General features: G+C 55.4%; 6 protein-coding genes across 6 annotated transcripts; 3 read left to right on the top strand and 3 right to left on the bottom strand.

The window, feature by feature from the left end:
* Window positions 1-405: 405 nt before the first annotated feature.
* On the bottom strand, window positions 406-1,020 carry PHSY_007460 (potential mitochondrial ribosomal protein S21; the record flags this gene model as incomplete). The annotated part of the gene is made up of 1 exon (XM_012338054.1): window positions 406-1,020. The coding sequence occupies one exon, from the start codon at window positions 1,018-1,020 to the stop codon at window positions 406-408; it is 615 nt and encodes a 204-aa protein (XP_012193444.1).
* A 305-nt stretch (window positions 1,021-1,325) lies between these two features.
* PHSY_007459 (hypothetical protein) lies at window positions 1,326-3,185 on the bottom strand (the record flags this gene model as incomplete). The annotated part of the gene is made up of 1 exon (XM_012338053.1): window positions 1,326-3,185. The coding sequence occupies one exon, from the start codon at window positions 3,183-3,185 to the stop codon at window positions 1,326-1,328; it is 1,860 nt and encodes a 619-aa protein (XP_012193443.1).
* A 1,767-nt stretch (window positions 3,186-4,952) lies between these two features.
* Window positions 4,953-5,779, top strand: PHSY_007458 (hypothetical protein; the record flags this gene model as incomplete). The annotated part of the gene is made up of 2 exons (XM_012338052.1): window positions 4,953-5,028; window positions 5,112-5,779. 2 exons carry the CDS (start codon window positions 4,953-4,955, stop codon window positions 5,777-5,779), a joined length of 744 nt encoding a protein of 247 aa, XP_012193442.1.
* Window positions 5,780-6,236: 457 nt separating this feature from the next.
* PHSY_007457 (cholinesterase) lies at window positions 6,237-9,650 on the top strand (the record flags this gene model as incomplete). The annotated part of the gene is made up of 3 exons (XM_012338051.1): window positions 6,237-6,263; window positions 6,605-6,764; window positions 7,462-9,650. 3 exons carry the CDS (start codon window positions 6,237-6,239, stop codon window positions 9,648-9,650), a joined length of 2,376 nt encoding a protein of 791 aa, XP_012193441.1.
* Window positions 9,651-9,981: 331 nt separating this feature from the next.
* On the bottom strand, window positions 9,982-10,839 carry PHSY_007456 (gluconate transport inducer 1; the record flags this gene model as incomplete). The annotated part of the gene is made up of 1 exon (XM_012338050.1): window positions 9,982-10,839. The coding sequence occupies one exon, from the start codon at window positions 10,837-10,839 to the stop codon at window positions 9,982-9,984; it is 858 nt and encodes a 285-aa protein (XP_012193440.1).
* Window positions 10,840-12,786: 1,947 nt separating this feature from the next.
* PHSY_007455 (clathrin binding protein) lies at window positions 12,787-14,955 on the top strand (the record flags this gene model as incomplete). The annotated part of the gene is made up of 1 exon (XM_012338049.1): window positions 12,787-14,955. One exon carries the CDS (start codon window positions 12,787-12,789, stop codon window positions 14,953-14,955), a length of 2,169 nt encoding a protein of 722 aa, XP_012193439.1.
* Between the last annotated feature and the right edge of the window lie 143 nt (window positions 14,956-15,098).

The following is a 15,098-nucleotide window of genomic DNA, read 5'->3' as shown; positions in this document are numbered from 1 at the left end:
GGGGGGGGGGGGGTGCTATTGGAAATGACTAGGAGCAAGACGATGTCCGGAATGAAACGATGCTGAAGACTGCTCAAGCCGTGTCTGCCGTGTTATCCTTTACGGTCTCGTTGCTCGAGAGGATAAGAGAAAGTCGAATTTTCAGGAGACGATTTCATAAAGTGGCAGATGTCGGTGAGCAGAGAAGACATGAGCGAGCTCGCGTACTACGCAGCTCGAACATCTGATTTGTCCAAGATTGGGAAAGTATGATGAAGCGAGACGTCTACGCCGACGGGGCTCGGTATGGCCATGCATTCAGTGTAACCCTGCATCTCTTCCGTCCTGATCATCCTCATCCTGGACCTCTGTGCTCTCACCTCTTCCAACCTATACCTTTCCTTTACTGCCTCACCTGCCCCCCAATCAAGCACCTCTCGCCTTGATCGCCATGACCAACTGAACCTTTCTCCTCACCATATCCGCAAACCTCCTCCTATGCCTCTCGCTCTTCTTCCTCCTCCTCTCCTCGTTCGGCTTCTCATACCTCTGCTGCAACCTCAACTCCTGCCTTACATTGTTCCTCCGCAACAGCACGCTCAGCTGTCCGTACGCTCTAGCGGGGTCGGCCTGCGGAGTCACCCTGATGCTCCTCCCGCTGAACGGTGTAGCCGGCCAGCTGGGTTCTCCATACACCGCACGCTGGGACCAGTCGGACTCGAGGTCTTCGACGTAGCCACGACGTCCATCGGAGGGACGGGAGAAACGAGAGGCGGAACCTCGGGTAGATTTCTCGTATGAGTCTTGCAGCGAGTCTAGGATGGCTGTGTAGGTGGAAGCTGCTGATGAGGTTGGCTTGGAGGATGACGATGATTTATTGTCGGCGCTGCGGAGGGATGTGGATGCAAAGCTGCGGCAAAAAAGTTGGATGTCGGAAGAGGCAGCGATCGAAGACGGCCCGGGCACGGCGGATCGAAGAATCGGTGCTGATGGAGCAGCCGCGCGAAGCGAGCGCGCGACTGTGGTTCGCAGGAGCGACATGGTGAGAGTGATATGTACAGCCGCGGTGAGATCGGTGAGATCTCGTGTTGCAGCCTTGATGGTGCTGGTGTGGTGTTGAAGAAGGCAGGTTGACGCTTTCAGGTTGGAAGAAATCAAAATGAGCTCTCTTCAAAAGCTTCTCGGGGCCAAAATGTTCGGCTCCGAAAAATCACTTTGGCTGCAACAAATATCTCGAGCAATGTTACATTGGAGCCGGTCACAACGTGGGAAAGAAAATTACATGCATCGACGAAGGTGAGCCTCCTGCTTCAATCACCTCTTCCTCAAAATTGTGATTCGATGTCTCAATCGCTGTCGAAGTCATCGTCGAGCGAGATAGCTTCGTCCTCGCGCTTCTTCCATCCTCGCTCGCGCAGCTGACGCAATTGGACGAGCCAGCTACGGGCCAGCGGACTCAATTCTTTCTGCGCGATCAGACGATCGACTCTCTGCATGGCACTGTTGAGGATGCCAAGCCCTTCGACATCCGCACAGTCAGCCTGTTCCGCATCCTGCTTGGCCGGCGAGCTCGACGGGAGATCCGTTCCTTGCCCTTTGTCGCCACCGCAGGATGATCTGTTCTGCGATGAGGTCTGTCGATCCAGCATAGCGCCCACGCTCAACAGCAGCGCACATGCGCATTCGATCTCCCAAGCGGACGGGATGCCGAGATGAACAGTGTGGACGAGGAAGCGATCAAGCCATTTGGCGAGCACCTGAAAGCCGACAACGCGAGACAGTACCAGCTGACCCACAAATCTGAGAACGTCGAGACTGACGAACCGATTGCGTTCATCGCCTTCCTGGATCCATTGCTCCCATACCTTCCTACGATGCTGCCACGTGCTGGATCCCGGCCGACTTGGAGCGTCGCTTTCGCCAGGAGGATCGATTCCAAAGGTCGATGTGAATGACCAGCCTTTTCCGGGAACATCGAGCTTGTTGTGCATGTTGGTCATGGCGACTCCACGATCGAAGATCGAGTCTAGTTCAGCATTGAGCACGCTGAGGAAGAGCTCGCCATGCTCGAGGCTCTGCTGTGCGAGGAGAGGACCGTTCAGGACGCGACAGCACCAATCTGTGGCCGTGTCAAAGTCTTGCTTGACTTTGAGCGTGACGAGCGATAGGTTGCTCGCAGTGGCGTAGGGCGCCTTGGGATCGTCGAGGAGGTGGATGAAGCCGGTGACGGTGTGTTTGAAGAGGTGACTGCTGATGGCACGCAGCTTGAGTTGGCCTGCATCAGACTCGGGATCTCTCACGCAGCAGTACAGTCTGCAGAGAGAGGTGGCGAGGTAGCGGAGTAGCTCGGTGCAGATGGTCGGTGCCGCTTTGCGAATGTCAAAATACTTGCTGAGGATGCTGTCGATGCCGTCCTCGATCTTCGAAAAGTCGGCGGCGAGGTCGATAAGGAGATCATCCCGATACAGTGGAGTGCTGTGATTGCTCAGAGCTGCGTTGACGCTGCCTTGCTTCTCAGCAGCAACGTCAAGACTAGGCTCGGCAACAGGTGTGGCTGCGCGAATGGTAATCCTGGGCACAACCAGCTTAGACGCTGGTCGAGCTTGCAGCCTCGAAGGTACCGGGGATTCCGGGGAGGCTGACTGTGTCGGAGAACTCGAAGCAAAGTGCGTCTGTGAGCGAGAATGCGAACGAATGCTGTGCGAAACAGCAGCACTTCTGCTATGCTGTTTGGCGGCTTCATTGACGCTTCTACGTCGCTTGTCGGCGGGTACGAGGGCACCCTTTGCACCGGTCAAGCGCTTAGCTGTAGCTTCTTCTACATTCAATGCTAGAGCTTTGACAGGTCTCGGCTTTGGCTTGACCATGGTGAGCTTGGAGTTGGGTCTACTTGGCAGAGGAGGTGGCTTGGACGTGCATCTTGGCGAGACAGTGGCAGCTTCCAAGGAGCTGTAGAGACTGTCGACAGCGAGTGGGGCTGTCGCTGTTATTGCCCTCGACGCGACTGTGCTGGTGAGCCGAGGATCGAGTGGAACAGACGTTGCCGCGCTGCGCAACGAAGCGTAAAATTGGGTATTTTGAGATTTGACGGTGTAGGGGTTGACACGTGTGGCGACGTGAGATCGTGGCGCTGCCTTCTCAGGGCTGCTGGAAGAGTAGTGGAAGGGATCCCTGTGGATGGGATGGTGGAGAGGTTGATGTAGCATGACGGTCGGAAAAGCGTCGTCGACGCACAGGCGTGGCGGCTAGTGAACAAGGAACACCACCGGATAGACCCGCGCGTTTCAGAGAAACAGCGGGGGCCGCGCGGCACTAGAAAGGCACAGAAGCGTGTCCGAAGCCTGAGCGAGATGAAACGCTCGTGGAAGTTGATTGGGAGGCAATGAGCCGATGGTATCGAACACCCGAAGCTGCGAGGCCAGTGTCCTGGAGAAAAAGGACAATCAGTTGGGAACAGAGGCGTCGGAAAGGTTGAGAGTCGGGTCGAGAGGGCAAAGGAGCGGTCGAGGCGCTGAAACAGGATGAGCGAAAGGCAATGCTTGGAGGGCTGGATTGACTTACGAGCAGCTACTTGCGGTGGGACTTTGCAGTGAGGCGGAAGATTTGGTGGGAGAGAGCTTGAGTCGAGGGACCGAGGTCTTATAAGCAAGATGAGCAACAGAGTTGGAATCGCATCCATGAGCCACAGGAAGGCGAACTCTGAGTTTGAGTGCGAGTCCGAGCTTGGATCTGGAGGCCTGAAATTCCACCCGAACACAAATGATTGCAGCGTGCAGATCGTACGCGCAGGAATGATCACCGTGATTGAATGCAGTTGACCAAGAACGGCTTTGTGGCTTCTTCATTTCCTCTGCACGCGTTGCCCGGTCACGCCCAAGTGACTGCAAGAGTGGGTCCCTTGAACGCCTTGAGTTCAGATTCTGGGTTCCGTCGCTGTTTTCCGTCTCTGTTTAGGTTAATCTTGAGGATCGATGTTGGTCAGAAGAAAAGATGTGGGTATATGCAGTTGGGATGGGTGCCCCTCCGCGCCCAGCTCATTGGACAAGCGCGAGCCCAGGACGCGCCCTTATTCGAACCGAAGACGCTAGACGCACACGCCTCATCGACGCCTTGGCCAGCTGCATGCGACCTCATTGTAGAATGGTCGCGATCGTGAAAACAGCAGGTTCAGCCATTCACGGGCAGGTGGAGATATGAAGAGCAAAGTAATTGTGTCGTCGGCTAGCGTGACGCTCGGTCCTCTTTCCATGACGCAGCCTCACACATGAGAAGCGTCCATGAATGTGTCGATTTCATGTCTTCCCTCTCGGAAGCGTGCAATGATGCATCGGACTGAGACGCAGGCCCCCTGCGTCTCATGCCGGAAGTAAGCTTGCTCGCGCTGCAGACTGGCGGAGCATAGAGGTGGAGGCTGCAGCGAAAGCCGGGCTTGGATAAGAGCCGGACAAGTTCTTCCCGCTGATTGCCAGAGGACTACATAGGCCGAATGGTGGCGATATCGCACCCTCAATTGATCATACAGGTAACTGACTGTCTCAACGTCGCCGTCTGTACTGTTGTGAATTGAGCATGGACCATCAGGCGAAAGTCGGCAGGTTCCTTATACCGGAAAATGCCGCCTAAAAATGAGGTCAATAAATCTTCTGTGGATTTTACGAATGGTGTTAGGTCGCTTTTATGAACTTTCGGCAAAAAAAATGGACACGCGCCGGACGCGTGCCATCCAGCGCCTGCTCCCAGGCTGCGCACGAGTACCGCAAACAACACAACAACACCACATTGCTTTTTGAGGGCGCAGGCCAAATCCACGCAGACCCTTTGGCAGCTCTTGAGCAGAAGCGCAATTCAGCTTCGAGAACAACAGCAACCCCGACAAACCTGCCAGCCGACGCTTCTAATCTTGCTTCCCATCTTTTCGCTACCGCTTCCGTCAAGACATCATCTCACCTCGAACGTCTCTGCAAAGATCTGCCATGATGACCTCGTTCACTCCCAACCCCAACTTTGACCGCGAGAACTCGAACCCCAAGGACTGGGCCTACCATCTCGGTGAGTGTATGCCCTCGTCGTCCCAGGTCGAATTGTGACTTGTCGCTGACTCTTTATGTTGATGTGCTCTCCGTATGCAACAGGGTGCTTGCCTCAGAAGCACCACATCGTGTTCACCAAGGAGGACTTTGTCAGCTTCCTCAAGCAGCACAATGTGCACGTCGGTCCCAACTTTACCGAGCTTTCCAAGCTGCCCAAGTTTGCAACCATTGGAAAACTGACTGTCGCCGACGAGGCAGGTCCATCAGCTGCCCCCGTTGCCGCCCCTTCGCAGGCATCCCAGCCCCAGCAGCAGCAGTCCGCCGCGTCCTCTGCGCCTGAACAGTCGGACGACAAGAACGTCGTCTACACCAGCTCGGGCGAGGTCTTCCGTCCTAGCCGCAAGGTGCGACAGCTTCCCGGTGGTGGCTCTGCCCAGGTCACTGCTCTGTTCGGCAACGATGCCGAGGACGAGGAGCCTGTTCCTATCGCCTCACGCCGTGCCCCTGCTCCTGCCGCTGCTGCTCCGACTGCTCCGGCACCTGCAGACGACGGCTTTGAGCCTCTCGGCGCCGCGCCTGCGAGACGCGTAGCCAGCGGCAACGTCAAAGCGCAGCAGGAGTCGCATTTCTACGACAGTGTCGGCTCGGACAAGCCAGGCGTCTACGAAGGCGTCCGAAACGATGCCGTAATGAACAACGGCTTCCGACCTACACGCCGTGTGCGTGTGCCAGGCGGTACCGGTGGTCTCTCGAGCATCTCGTTCACTTAGACGTGGATGAAATTAGCGACGGGCTGCAGATGTATGTACCTTATACCCTCGAATGACGAAATGTCTCTTTTGTCTGGATTCGAGTCTTGGCCTGAAAAGACGGACCGTGATGTGGTCTCGGTTCGCAGAACAAGGCTGCATCGAGCTGCGTCGTCTTTGTGAGCAACACTGATCTGCACGCTAGATCCACTGACATAGTCAAGCTGAAGGGTGGAGATGCCCTGACCTAGAAGCAGGAAATGGGTGCATGCGATCTCAGCACAAGCACAGAGGTATGGATCGGGATCTATCGAAAAAGGTCACGATGTTAAGCTACGGAATTCGGAATGTGCTCCGTGGAGAGCAAACGAAAATGCGGGGAATCGAAGCGGAGAAGGATGTTCCGTATGCAGCTCACACTACCGCCGCATGATCATGCTTCTGTAATGGTGTCGCTCGGTGCGGCACAGTTGTACACATGACTGAGGATGCATTCGACTGTACGGTATACAGTCATAGTTTGTGCTTCGGGTTCCTGCAACGCTGGGGGAATCAAGGGAGGTGTCACGCAGACCTGGCACCAAGCGCTTGGCTTCGTTGCGCGGCCACTGAACTTTTAACCCGCTGCGTGAGAACCCGCAACGGCTGACAATGTATACAACAGAGTTTTGCTTCCAGGTACGATCGCACGACCTTCTCCAACCGAATCCGCGTTTGCAAGCGGTCGGATCAACAGGGACCGGGTCCGGCTTTCCACATAAGACCGGCATTGTCTAATGCTTGGTTGCTCAGCGATGTAAATGGATTTTGGTGAGACTGAGCTTCTTCTTGCGTATCCGATCATAGCTCGAGGCTCGCAGTCTACTGAGAAACGCTGTTGATTTGCCGCGGAATTGCAATGGAAGCACGGTCTTGTACGCCACCGGGATACCGTGGCAACCTGCTGTGAAGGCTAATCGGAACGGTGCAGAGCATGTACGACACCGATTGTTTCATGAGAATGCAAGTGTGTTGAGAACGTTTCGCAAACCGTATCATGGACAGGCGAGTTCCCTTAGCTCTGTTTGACAGCGACTGTCGTAGTCGAGAAGTAGAAACCCTGATCCTCCCCAATCTACCCTTTCTCGCTTACACGAGCCCCCACACTACCTGCATGCAAAGCCGCATCTGTCCCCGCACAGACCCTTGTGCCACTGCTTGAAGGCAACATCCCCTGAGTCTGCCTGCAGTGTCACGCGAACCTCGTCATGGCTATGCATTTTCGGTTTTGTTTTAGTCGCTTCTTCGCGAGCTCGTTAAACGCCGGCAGACCGTCCGTTTGGCAACATGAGCCAGGGGTGCTGACCTCTTCCCCTAGCCTATATATGCTTTAGCTCGCAGCTGTTTGTCAGCCCACACCATTCATTCACCCTGTTCCCTTGCAGTGTACAGCACGGTACGCTTCATCTCTCCCATCTGCTCTGCGCGGACGGATCGTCGCAGCAGTAGCACTGGCCCTTTTGCGCTTCTGGCGGGTGTTGGCTAAAGCCCACCTACTCCTTTTCGCGAAGCGGCAAACGAGTTGTTCTTTGTCGTTTGGTGATTCCCCTCCCACAGATACAGACGCTCGCTATTCGTCTGAGAAGTGATTCTACTCTCTCATCCGTCACCCGAATCCCTCGTATTGACGCTTTGAATGACGATGAAGACCCTTTCTGGTGCAGTGGGCAGCATCCTCGGGGCTCTGCTTCTTGGTAGCAACATCGTCAATGCCGTACCTTTCTTCGTGTCGCGCGACGCTCCATCCAACGACACCGCGGTGGTCAAGCAGTCCGATCTAGGTCCAATCCATATCCTCTACCAAAACGATCTCTCCACCAACGCTTCCACCGGTGCTCTGCTCCTCCCGAACTCCGTCACCTCCTCGAATGCAGCCCAAACCTGCGAGAAGATCGGCGAGAAGCTGTTCCCCTTCGACCAGACCCTCCAAGGTGGAATTGGATCCGATCTCGTTGACCAATTCAACTACCTCCGCTACGCCGGAACTATCGGTTGGTTCGACACGTTCTGGCTCGACAATGCAGACGGTGTTGTTGCGTACAAGCCCAGTCGAGCTTCCATCCGAGCACACGGTGAGGGAGAGAAGCTGGGTGTGCTGTGCACGCACACGGCCGATCCGACCATCGCACCGCGAGCCAACCCGTACGCCAACCCAGAGACGCCGGACGATGCGAAACGAATCTCTGTCCAAGCTGAGGATTACACGCTGACGGGATTTCGCGATCGTCGATCGTTCCGCTTCCTAGGTGTTCCTTACGGAGACGCCCCCGTGGGCAACAAACGCTTCATGCACGCGACCCCGTACACCGGTGACAAGGTGTTGGATGCTACCACCTACAGGAACGCTTGCGTCCAGACCACCGTTCCCATCGGACCCATGCCCGTGGGCGAAGACTGTTTGAACCTGAACATCTACACTCCCACTCTCGGATCCTACAACAAGGACCAGTTGAAACCCGTCCTAGTCGCGATCTACGGGGGATCCTTCACCACCGGTCGCAATTCACTCCACTCGTACGACGGTGGTAACATGGCTTCCCGATCCGACGTTGTTGTCGTCACGATTAACTACCGTCTTGGTGCACTTGGCTGGTTGGCTTCCGAGCAGGATCTGCCTGGCAATGCGGGGTTGAGCGATCAGATTCTGGCTCTGAAATGGGTCAAGAAGCACATCGCAGCGTTCGGAGGAGATCCAGAGAGGATCACGATCGGAGGACAGTCTGCTGGTGCGCAGAGCGTTTCCGCGCTGGTGGCGAGCTCCGCGGCGAAGGGGTTGTTCAGGGCTGCGTTTATGCTGTCGAATCCGTGGGTGCCGTGGGTGAACCGTTCGGTGCAGAGCAAGTATGTTGCGCCGGCAGTGGCGGCTAGCTTGAACTGCTCTACAAGTGATGGGAGCATGGTGGAGTGTTTGCAGGCGGTGAAGGATCCATTGCTTTTCGTTCAGGGTGAGGCGTTTACGAATGCGACCAATGCGATCACGGTGGCGTTGACAAAGGTGGCTGGTTCGAGTCTGTTCTCGGCTTCGCTGGAACCGTTTTTGCCGACACCAGATGGGCTGCTTGACGACCAGTTTTTCTACCTCGCGTCGAACGGGACTATTCCGAACAACGTACCCCTGCTTCTGGGAACAACCTCGGGTGAAGGAACTCTTTTCATCTATTCGCTGTTCAACCAGTCCTTCCCTAACACTCAACCCGCTCTTGATAAAGCCTTCACCTCTCTTTACCCCACCGACTTCATCTCCACCCTCGATAGATCCGGATACTTTGACCTCGACCCGTCGAGGAACGACAGCGTTCGGGAGACCGTCAGCAACGCCTTCACGTACAACTTCTTCACCTGCCCTACGCAGCGGATCGTCAACAAGGCGATGAAGACGAACCAGTTCCCCAAGGTGTACCTGTACGAAGCTGATTCCGGTTACACGGATAGCGCGGGTATGCCTGCCAAGTGTACGCCGGAAGGAACGGGTGTCGAGGTATGCCATGGTGACGACATCAAGTCGGTTTTCGGAAGCTTGAATTACGAAGGCGTGGAGGTGTCGCAGGAGTATCTGGACTTTGTGGCGTATACGAGCGATGCGTTCGGTGCGTTTGTCAGGGACGGGGATGCGAACCCGAAAGATGGGTATTTGAGAGCGAGGGGTAGGGGATATACGTATACTAGCAAGGTGCAGAAGTTCAACAGGTGGGAAGAGTATCAGCAGCCGTTGCTGGAGGCGAGGGAGGAGAAGACGCAGTATCTGTCAGCGCCGAACGGGATCACGAGGGGTGGGGTGCCGAAGAAGGATGTTTGTGATTTGTTCGTCAGGGAGGGTAGGCTGACGTATCAGCTGTTGGACAATGCGATCTAAGGGACGGAGAGGGGCGCAGGAATGACTGCCATGACTTTTGCATGTTTGCCATCGGCTATGTCAGTTTACGCTGCATGATGGAAGACGTCTCTGATGAACGATTTAACTCCAAGAGCTCCGTGAGATGTCTTCAAAGTTCTGATCAGGCCACGCCGCGCACACGAAACAGGAGGATGTGGACCGAGATTGCGAGCGAAAGAAGAAACAAAAAGACAGCAACGATCACGAGCAGAAGCGAAACGGGGCGAGGGAGAGGGAAACACCAGGCTTCTAGTCGACACATGTCGACGAGCCATCAACAACTACCACCACCAGCCATCGAGATGTGACTTCAAGCAGAGACCACGGGCGAAGAAGTGCTCTTGGGTGCAGTCTTGGACTTGTGCTTGTGAGCGGGCTTCTTGTGCTCCTTTGTGTGAGGAGTCTTGTGGGCAGCGGACTGCTTGGAGCCCTGCTTGCCCTTGTTGACCTCTGAGCCGTGGTTGGACTTTTCCTTCTTGGCGGCGGAGTGCTTGTGTGCGGCGGACTGCTTGGAGCCCTGCTTGCCCTTGTTGGCTTCTTGGCCGTGGTTGGACTTCTTAGGCTTAGAGGCGACTTCGGCTCGCTCGACCATGTTGTCCTCAGTAGTGGTCTGCTTGGGCCCCTCAGTAGTACCCTTGGGAGCGTGGGTCTTCTTGTGAGCAGCAGACTTCTTGGCGCCTTGCTTGTGATGGTTCACCTCCTGGCCGTGGTTGGACTTCTCCTTCTTGGCGGCGGAGTGCTTGTGAGCAGCGGACTGCTTCTCACCCTGCTTACCCTTGTTGACCTCTTGACCGTGGTTGTGCTTCTCCTTCTTAGTCGTCTTCTTAGGCTTGACTTCGGTCTTCTTGTCCTCCGCCTCAACATCACGTTTACTCTGGACCTTGACGGCCTTGACCAGCTCGACGAGCTTGTCAGCAACCGCGTCATCACCGTAGAGCTTCCTGACCTGTTTGGAACCGAACTGCTCCTCGACGTCCTTGTGGAGGGAAGCGAGGCGGGGGAGGTCGGCGACAAAGGCGGGGTCGGTGGGGTTGGCATGCTCGAGCTTGTTGATGAGGTTGAGCATCTGAGGCACTTTGCCCTCTTGGGCGCCGGTGGCGACGGAAGAGTCGGCAGAGACGAAGGCGGCCGAGACCAGGGCGAGAGAGAGGAGCGAGAGGAACTTCATCTTGGAGAGAAATGCTGTAGAAGCTGTGGTTGTTGGAGAGAGTGTGGAAGGGGATGGAACGGGGAGCCTTGAGGTGGTGGAGGGAGAGTTGATGGGGAGAGAAAGAAAGGGAGATTCACGATGGGTCAGACAGCGATAGCTGAAGAGCATATATTGCATTGACAGAAGGGGGGATTGAAGGCAGCTACTAGCAATGCAAGAACCCTTCACGAAAGAGACAGCAACACATACGCAGGAACAGGACACGCAAGCCTGAGTGTTTTGCTCCACAGATCCGACGCAAGCGGACAAGGCAGGAAAGAAGCACGACCAGCTCGGGGAAAGCAGAAACGTGGTCCTGTGTACTGCATTCGCGCCACACTCCGCTCGTCTAGCTCGGGCGTTCGTGACATTGAACAACAACACACCAACACTCTTTGCGTTACTGTAAAGGCGCGGGCCGACGGTTCGGCTAGAACGTGCATAAGAATTCCAAAAATCAAACAGGGCAACAACGCAAGGCAAAACCACAGCAACCCTTGTTGGATTCGCTGTCAAAAGAACGCAATTTTTATGATATTATAATAAATATTTGGATGCAGCGCGTCGATCCCCGCTCTTCGCGGTTGGAATTGCCTAACGAAGGCTTGTTCGACCTCTGATGCACAAGCCGTCTCATGCGCTGTCACGAGATGCACAGCTTCGCCTTCGTCAGGGGTACAGAGGGTGTCTCTGAATTGCATCCCCTCGCAGAGCTTTGCAGGCTTACGCTCTACCGCTCCCGACCAGGGCACGCAGATGAGGGTGTTGTCACCAACGGGCCTCGTGCACCTTCCATGTCACAGCATTGGGTCAGACACTGGACACGAGCACTTGGAACTCTGTAGTAGGATGGGAGCCACGGCAAATTTGCGCTTGCGTATTCGTCCCGTGCTAGTTCGATTCTCGGACCATCTCACAATTTCGATCGAGACGAGGGACCTAGCTGAATACTCTGTGTAGTTTTGCAAGTGTCACCGACGCTGCACTGTTGTGTTACAGTAATATTGCATGCACAACGTCGGAGTCTCGACTTGTTCGCGAGCTGCAGAATACGTGTTGTTCTCGAACCCGACGCGTCCCAACGTCGATCCAGCGGGCTTACACGGGGTTTCAACGACGACGACAACGACGCGAAGCCACCAACACTGTGCTTCAAAGTCTTGGCGCAGTCATATTCGGCGCAGCTCTTCACAATACGCTTCAGCGATCTTAGAAACTCTGCCCTGTCCCTCTCAAACGGCCGCAGGCTACAGAGACGACGTCTTTGGAAGGCTACCCTTTTGAGGCATGACCTACAAGGGGCCACGACCGAACGACATGAAAAGAAGTCCTCGTCTCGGCTGTGGAATGCCGCCGGCTGAATCAAAAGCTCTCAAGTTGACTAGTGTTGCTGGACTACCGCCAGCATAGGCATGCAGCCCGGTCATGGCGGTGTGTCGGATGCCATTCCTTGAAACTCAGATCTCGTCCGACATGCAAGGAGGCCAAAGTTGGCATTGAATTTCACAATGATGTGAGAGTGCAAGAATTCACAAGCCAAAAGTTGGAGATGCACTGACCAGCCAAGAGATTATCTGGGAAGTGTGTTAAGGTGAAAGCGCCCACTTACTCCACACTCGGCGCGGAAGAAAGCTGTGCGGCGACACGGCTCAAACACGCCGTGCGCTCGTCAAAGGGGCGACTTGGAATTGATGCTCGACCGGCCCTTTCTTCTGATCCACTTCATTCCTCTTCAACACTCCCTTTGATTCGCCCTTCGCCCCTTCCTTTCATCTGCGGATCGAAGCATCGGCTCTTTGCGCTACTTCTCAAACGCTGTCGCAAGCTGACCGCAAGTACCTCTTCAATTGACTGCACACATCACCCCGATATTTCACCTGCAACCACACCCCTCCTCCTCGCTTTACACATTCACACGCGCCCATCATGGCCGACTCGGGCAAGGATGCCAAGTTCTTCCAGCGCGGTAAAGTCGACGAGCTTCGCACCGAGCTCAACGCCGACAAGAAGGACAAGGGGTGGGTTCGCAAGAAAGCTGTGCTCAAAAAGATCATCGCCAACGCTACAATGGGCAACGACATGTCTGCGCTCTTCACCGACGTCGTCCAATGCATGAACATCCAAGTGCTCGAGATCAAAAAGATGGTCTACCTATACCTCATCAACTATGCGAGGGCCAAACCGGATCTCGTACCCAATGCCGTGCCCGGTTTCCTGTCCGACTGCAACGATCGAAACCCGCTGATTCGAGCACTTGCAATTCGGACAATGTCGTATATACACGTTCCGACGGTATTGGCGGCGTTGATCGATCCGTTGAGACACTCGCTCAAGGATGCGGATCCGTACGTGCGCAAGACGGCAGCGATCTGCGTTGCGAAGCTCTACATGCACGATAAACGCTTGATCGAGAAGCATTCGTTCATCGGTATGCTCAGGGATCTGCTCGCAGACGCGAACCCGACTGTCGTGGCGAATGCGGTCGCAGCACTGGTGGAGATCTCGGAGAGATCCGACAACATCCAACTCAAACTCAACCTCACCATCGCTTCCAAGCTCGTCTCCGCCCTGGCAGAGTGCTCGGAATGGGGTCAGACGTACATCCTCGAAGCGCTCATGTTCTTCGTTCCCTCCGACTTTGCCGATGCCGAGATCCTGGCGGAACGCATCGCGGTTCGTCTGCAGCACGCCAACTCTGCCGTCGTCCTCACCGCCACCAAGGTGATCCTCTATCTGATGAACTACATCGCCAGTGCAGAATTCAAAGAGTCGCTGTGTCGAAAACTCTCGCCACCACTGGTGACACTGCTGTCTTCCGGACCGGAAGTGCAGTACGTTGCGCTGAGGAACATCCTGCTGGTTATCCAGAGACGTCCCTTGGTGCTGCAGAACGAGGTCAAGGTGTTCTTCTGCAAGTACAACGATCCCATCTACGTCAAGATGGCCAAACTCGAGATCATCTATCGACTGGCTAACGAGAGGAACGTCGAGCAGGTCTTGGCCGAGCTGCGCGAGTACGCTTCCGAGGTGGATGTGGATTTCGCGAGGAAGGCGGTGAGAAGCATCGGACGGCTGGCGATCAAGATCGAGTCTTCGGCGGATCGATGTATCCAAGCGCTGCTTGGGTTGATACAGACAAAGGTGAACTATGTTGTGCAGGAGGCGATCGTGGTGATCAAGGATATCTTTAGGAAGTATCCGAATCGGTACGAGAGCGTCATCTCGACGCTGTGCGAGAACCTGGATAGTTTGGACGAGAGCGAGGCGAAGGCGGCGATGATCTGGATCATTGGCCAGTACGCGGATCGCATCGAGAATTCGGACGAGCTGTTGGAGGATTTCCTCTACACCTTCTTGGAAGAACCCGTGGAGGTTCAACTGGCGTTGTTGACCGCAACGGTCAAGCTGTTCTTGAAGAGACCGACGGCGGGTGGGGAATTGGTGCCGAAAGTTCTCAAGTGGGCGACGGAAGAAGTGGAGAATCCGGACTTGAGGGACAGAGGGTTCATGTACTGGAGGTTGCTCTCTACGGATCCGGAAGCCGCGAGAGAGGTGGTGTTGGGTGGCAAGCCTGCGATCAGTACCGAGACGGATAGGATGGACAGACAGCTCCTGGACCAGCTGCTGTTGCACGGCGCGAGTCTCGCGAGCATCTTCCACCGACAACCGCAGACGTTTATCAGGAACGCAAAGGCGAGGTACGTCCCAGACAGTCCGGCGTTGGACGAGAGTGCTAGGAGGTACGCTAGCGCGCATCTGTACAGCAAGCCGTTGGCTAGGGCGCCAGTGCTGAACACGGTGGGAGAAAAGAAAGCGGAAAAGCTGCCGGTGTATAGTGGAGATGCGAAGGAGTCGAAGGTGGGTGGGGATGCGAAGAACAAGGTCGCTGATGTGCATGAGGAGGAGAATCAAGAAGACGAAGAAGAGGAGACAGCCTTGAATGGGGCCGCTTCGAACGGCAGATACACCGCTGTCGGTGGTGACGATGGGGAAGAAGCAGATCCGTACGCCATGTTGGCGGACGACTTTGGTTCGGCGTCCAATGCGAGATACCAGGCCGACCGACCGACGCCCAACCCATCTTTCCTCGACTAGCAGAGCCCGATCGAAGCGCTCAATCCTTCACAGTCGAAGAAATGCTCATTGATGCTCTACAAACGTATCGGCAAGAGCCAAGGAAGTGATGCGTGCTCCTAATGCGTGATCTTCGTGAGTTGATTGTTCGTCAAAGTGCGTGC

The sequence above is a fragment of the Pseudozyma hubeiensis genome (assembly GCF_000403515.1).
Source record: "Pseudozyma hubeiensis SY62 DNA, scaffold: PHS70, whole genome shotgun sequence".
Lineage (NCBI taxonomy): Eukaryota > Fungi > Basidiomycota > Ustilaginomycetes > Ustilaginales > Ustilaginaceae > Pseudozyma > Pseudozyma hubeiensis.
This window is presented reverse-complemented; position numbering and strand designations above follow the sequence as displayed.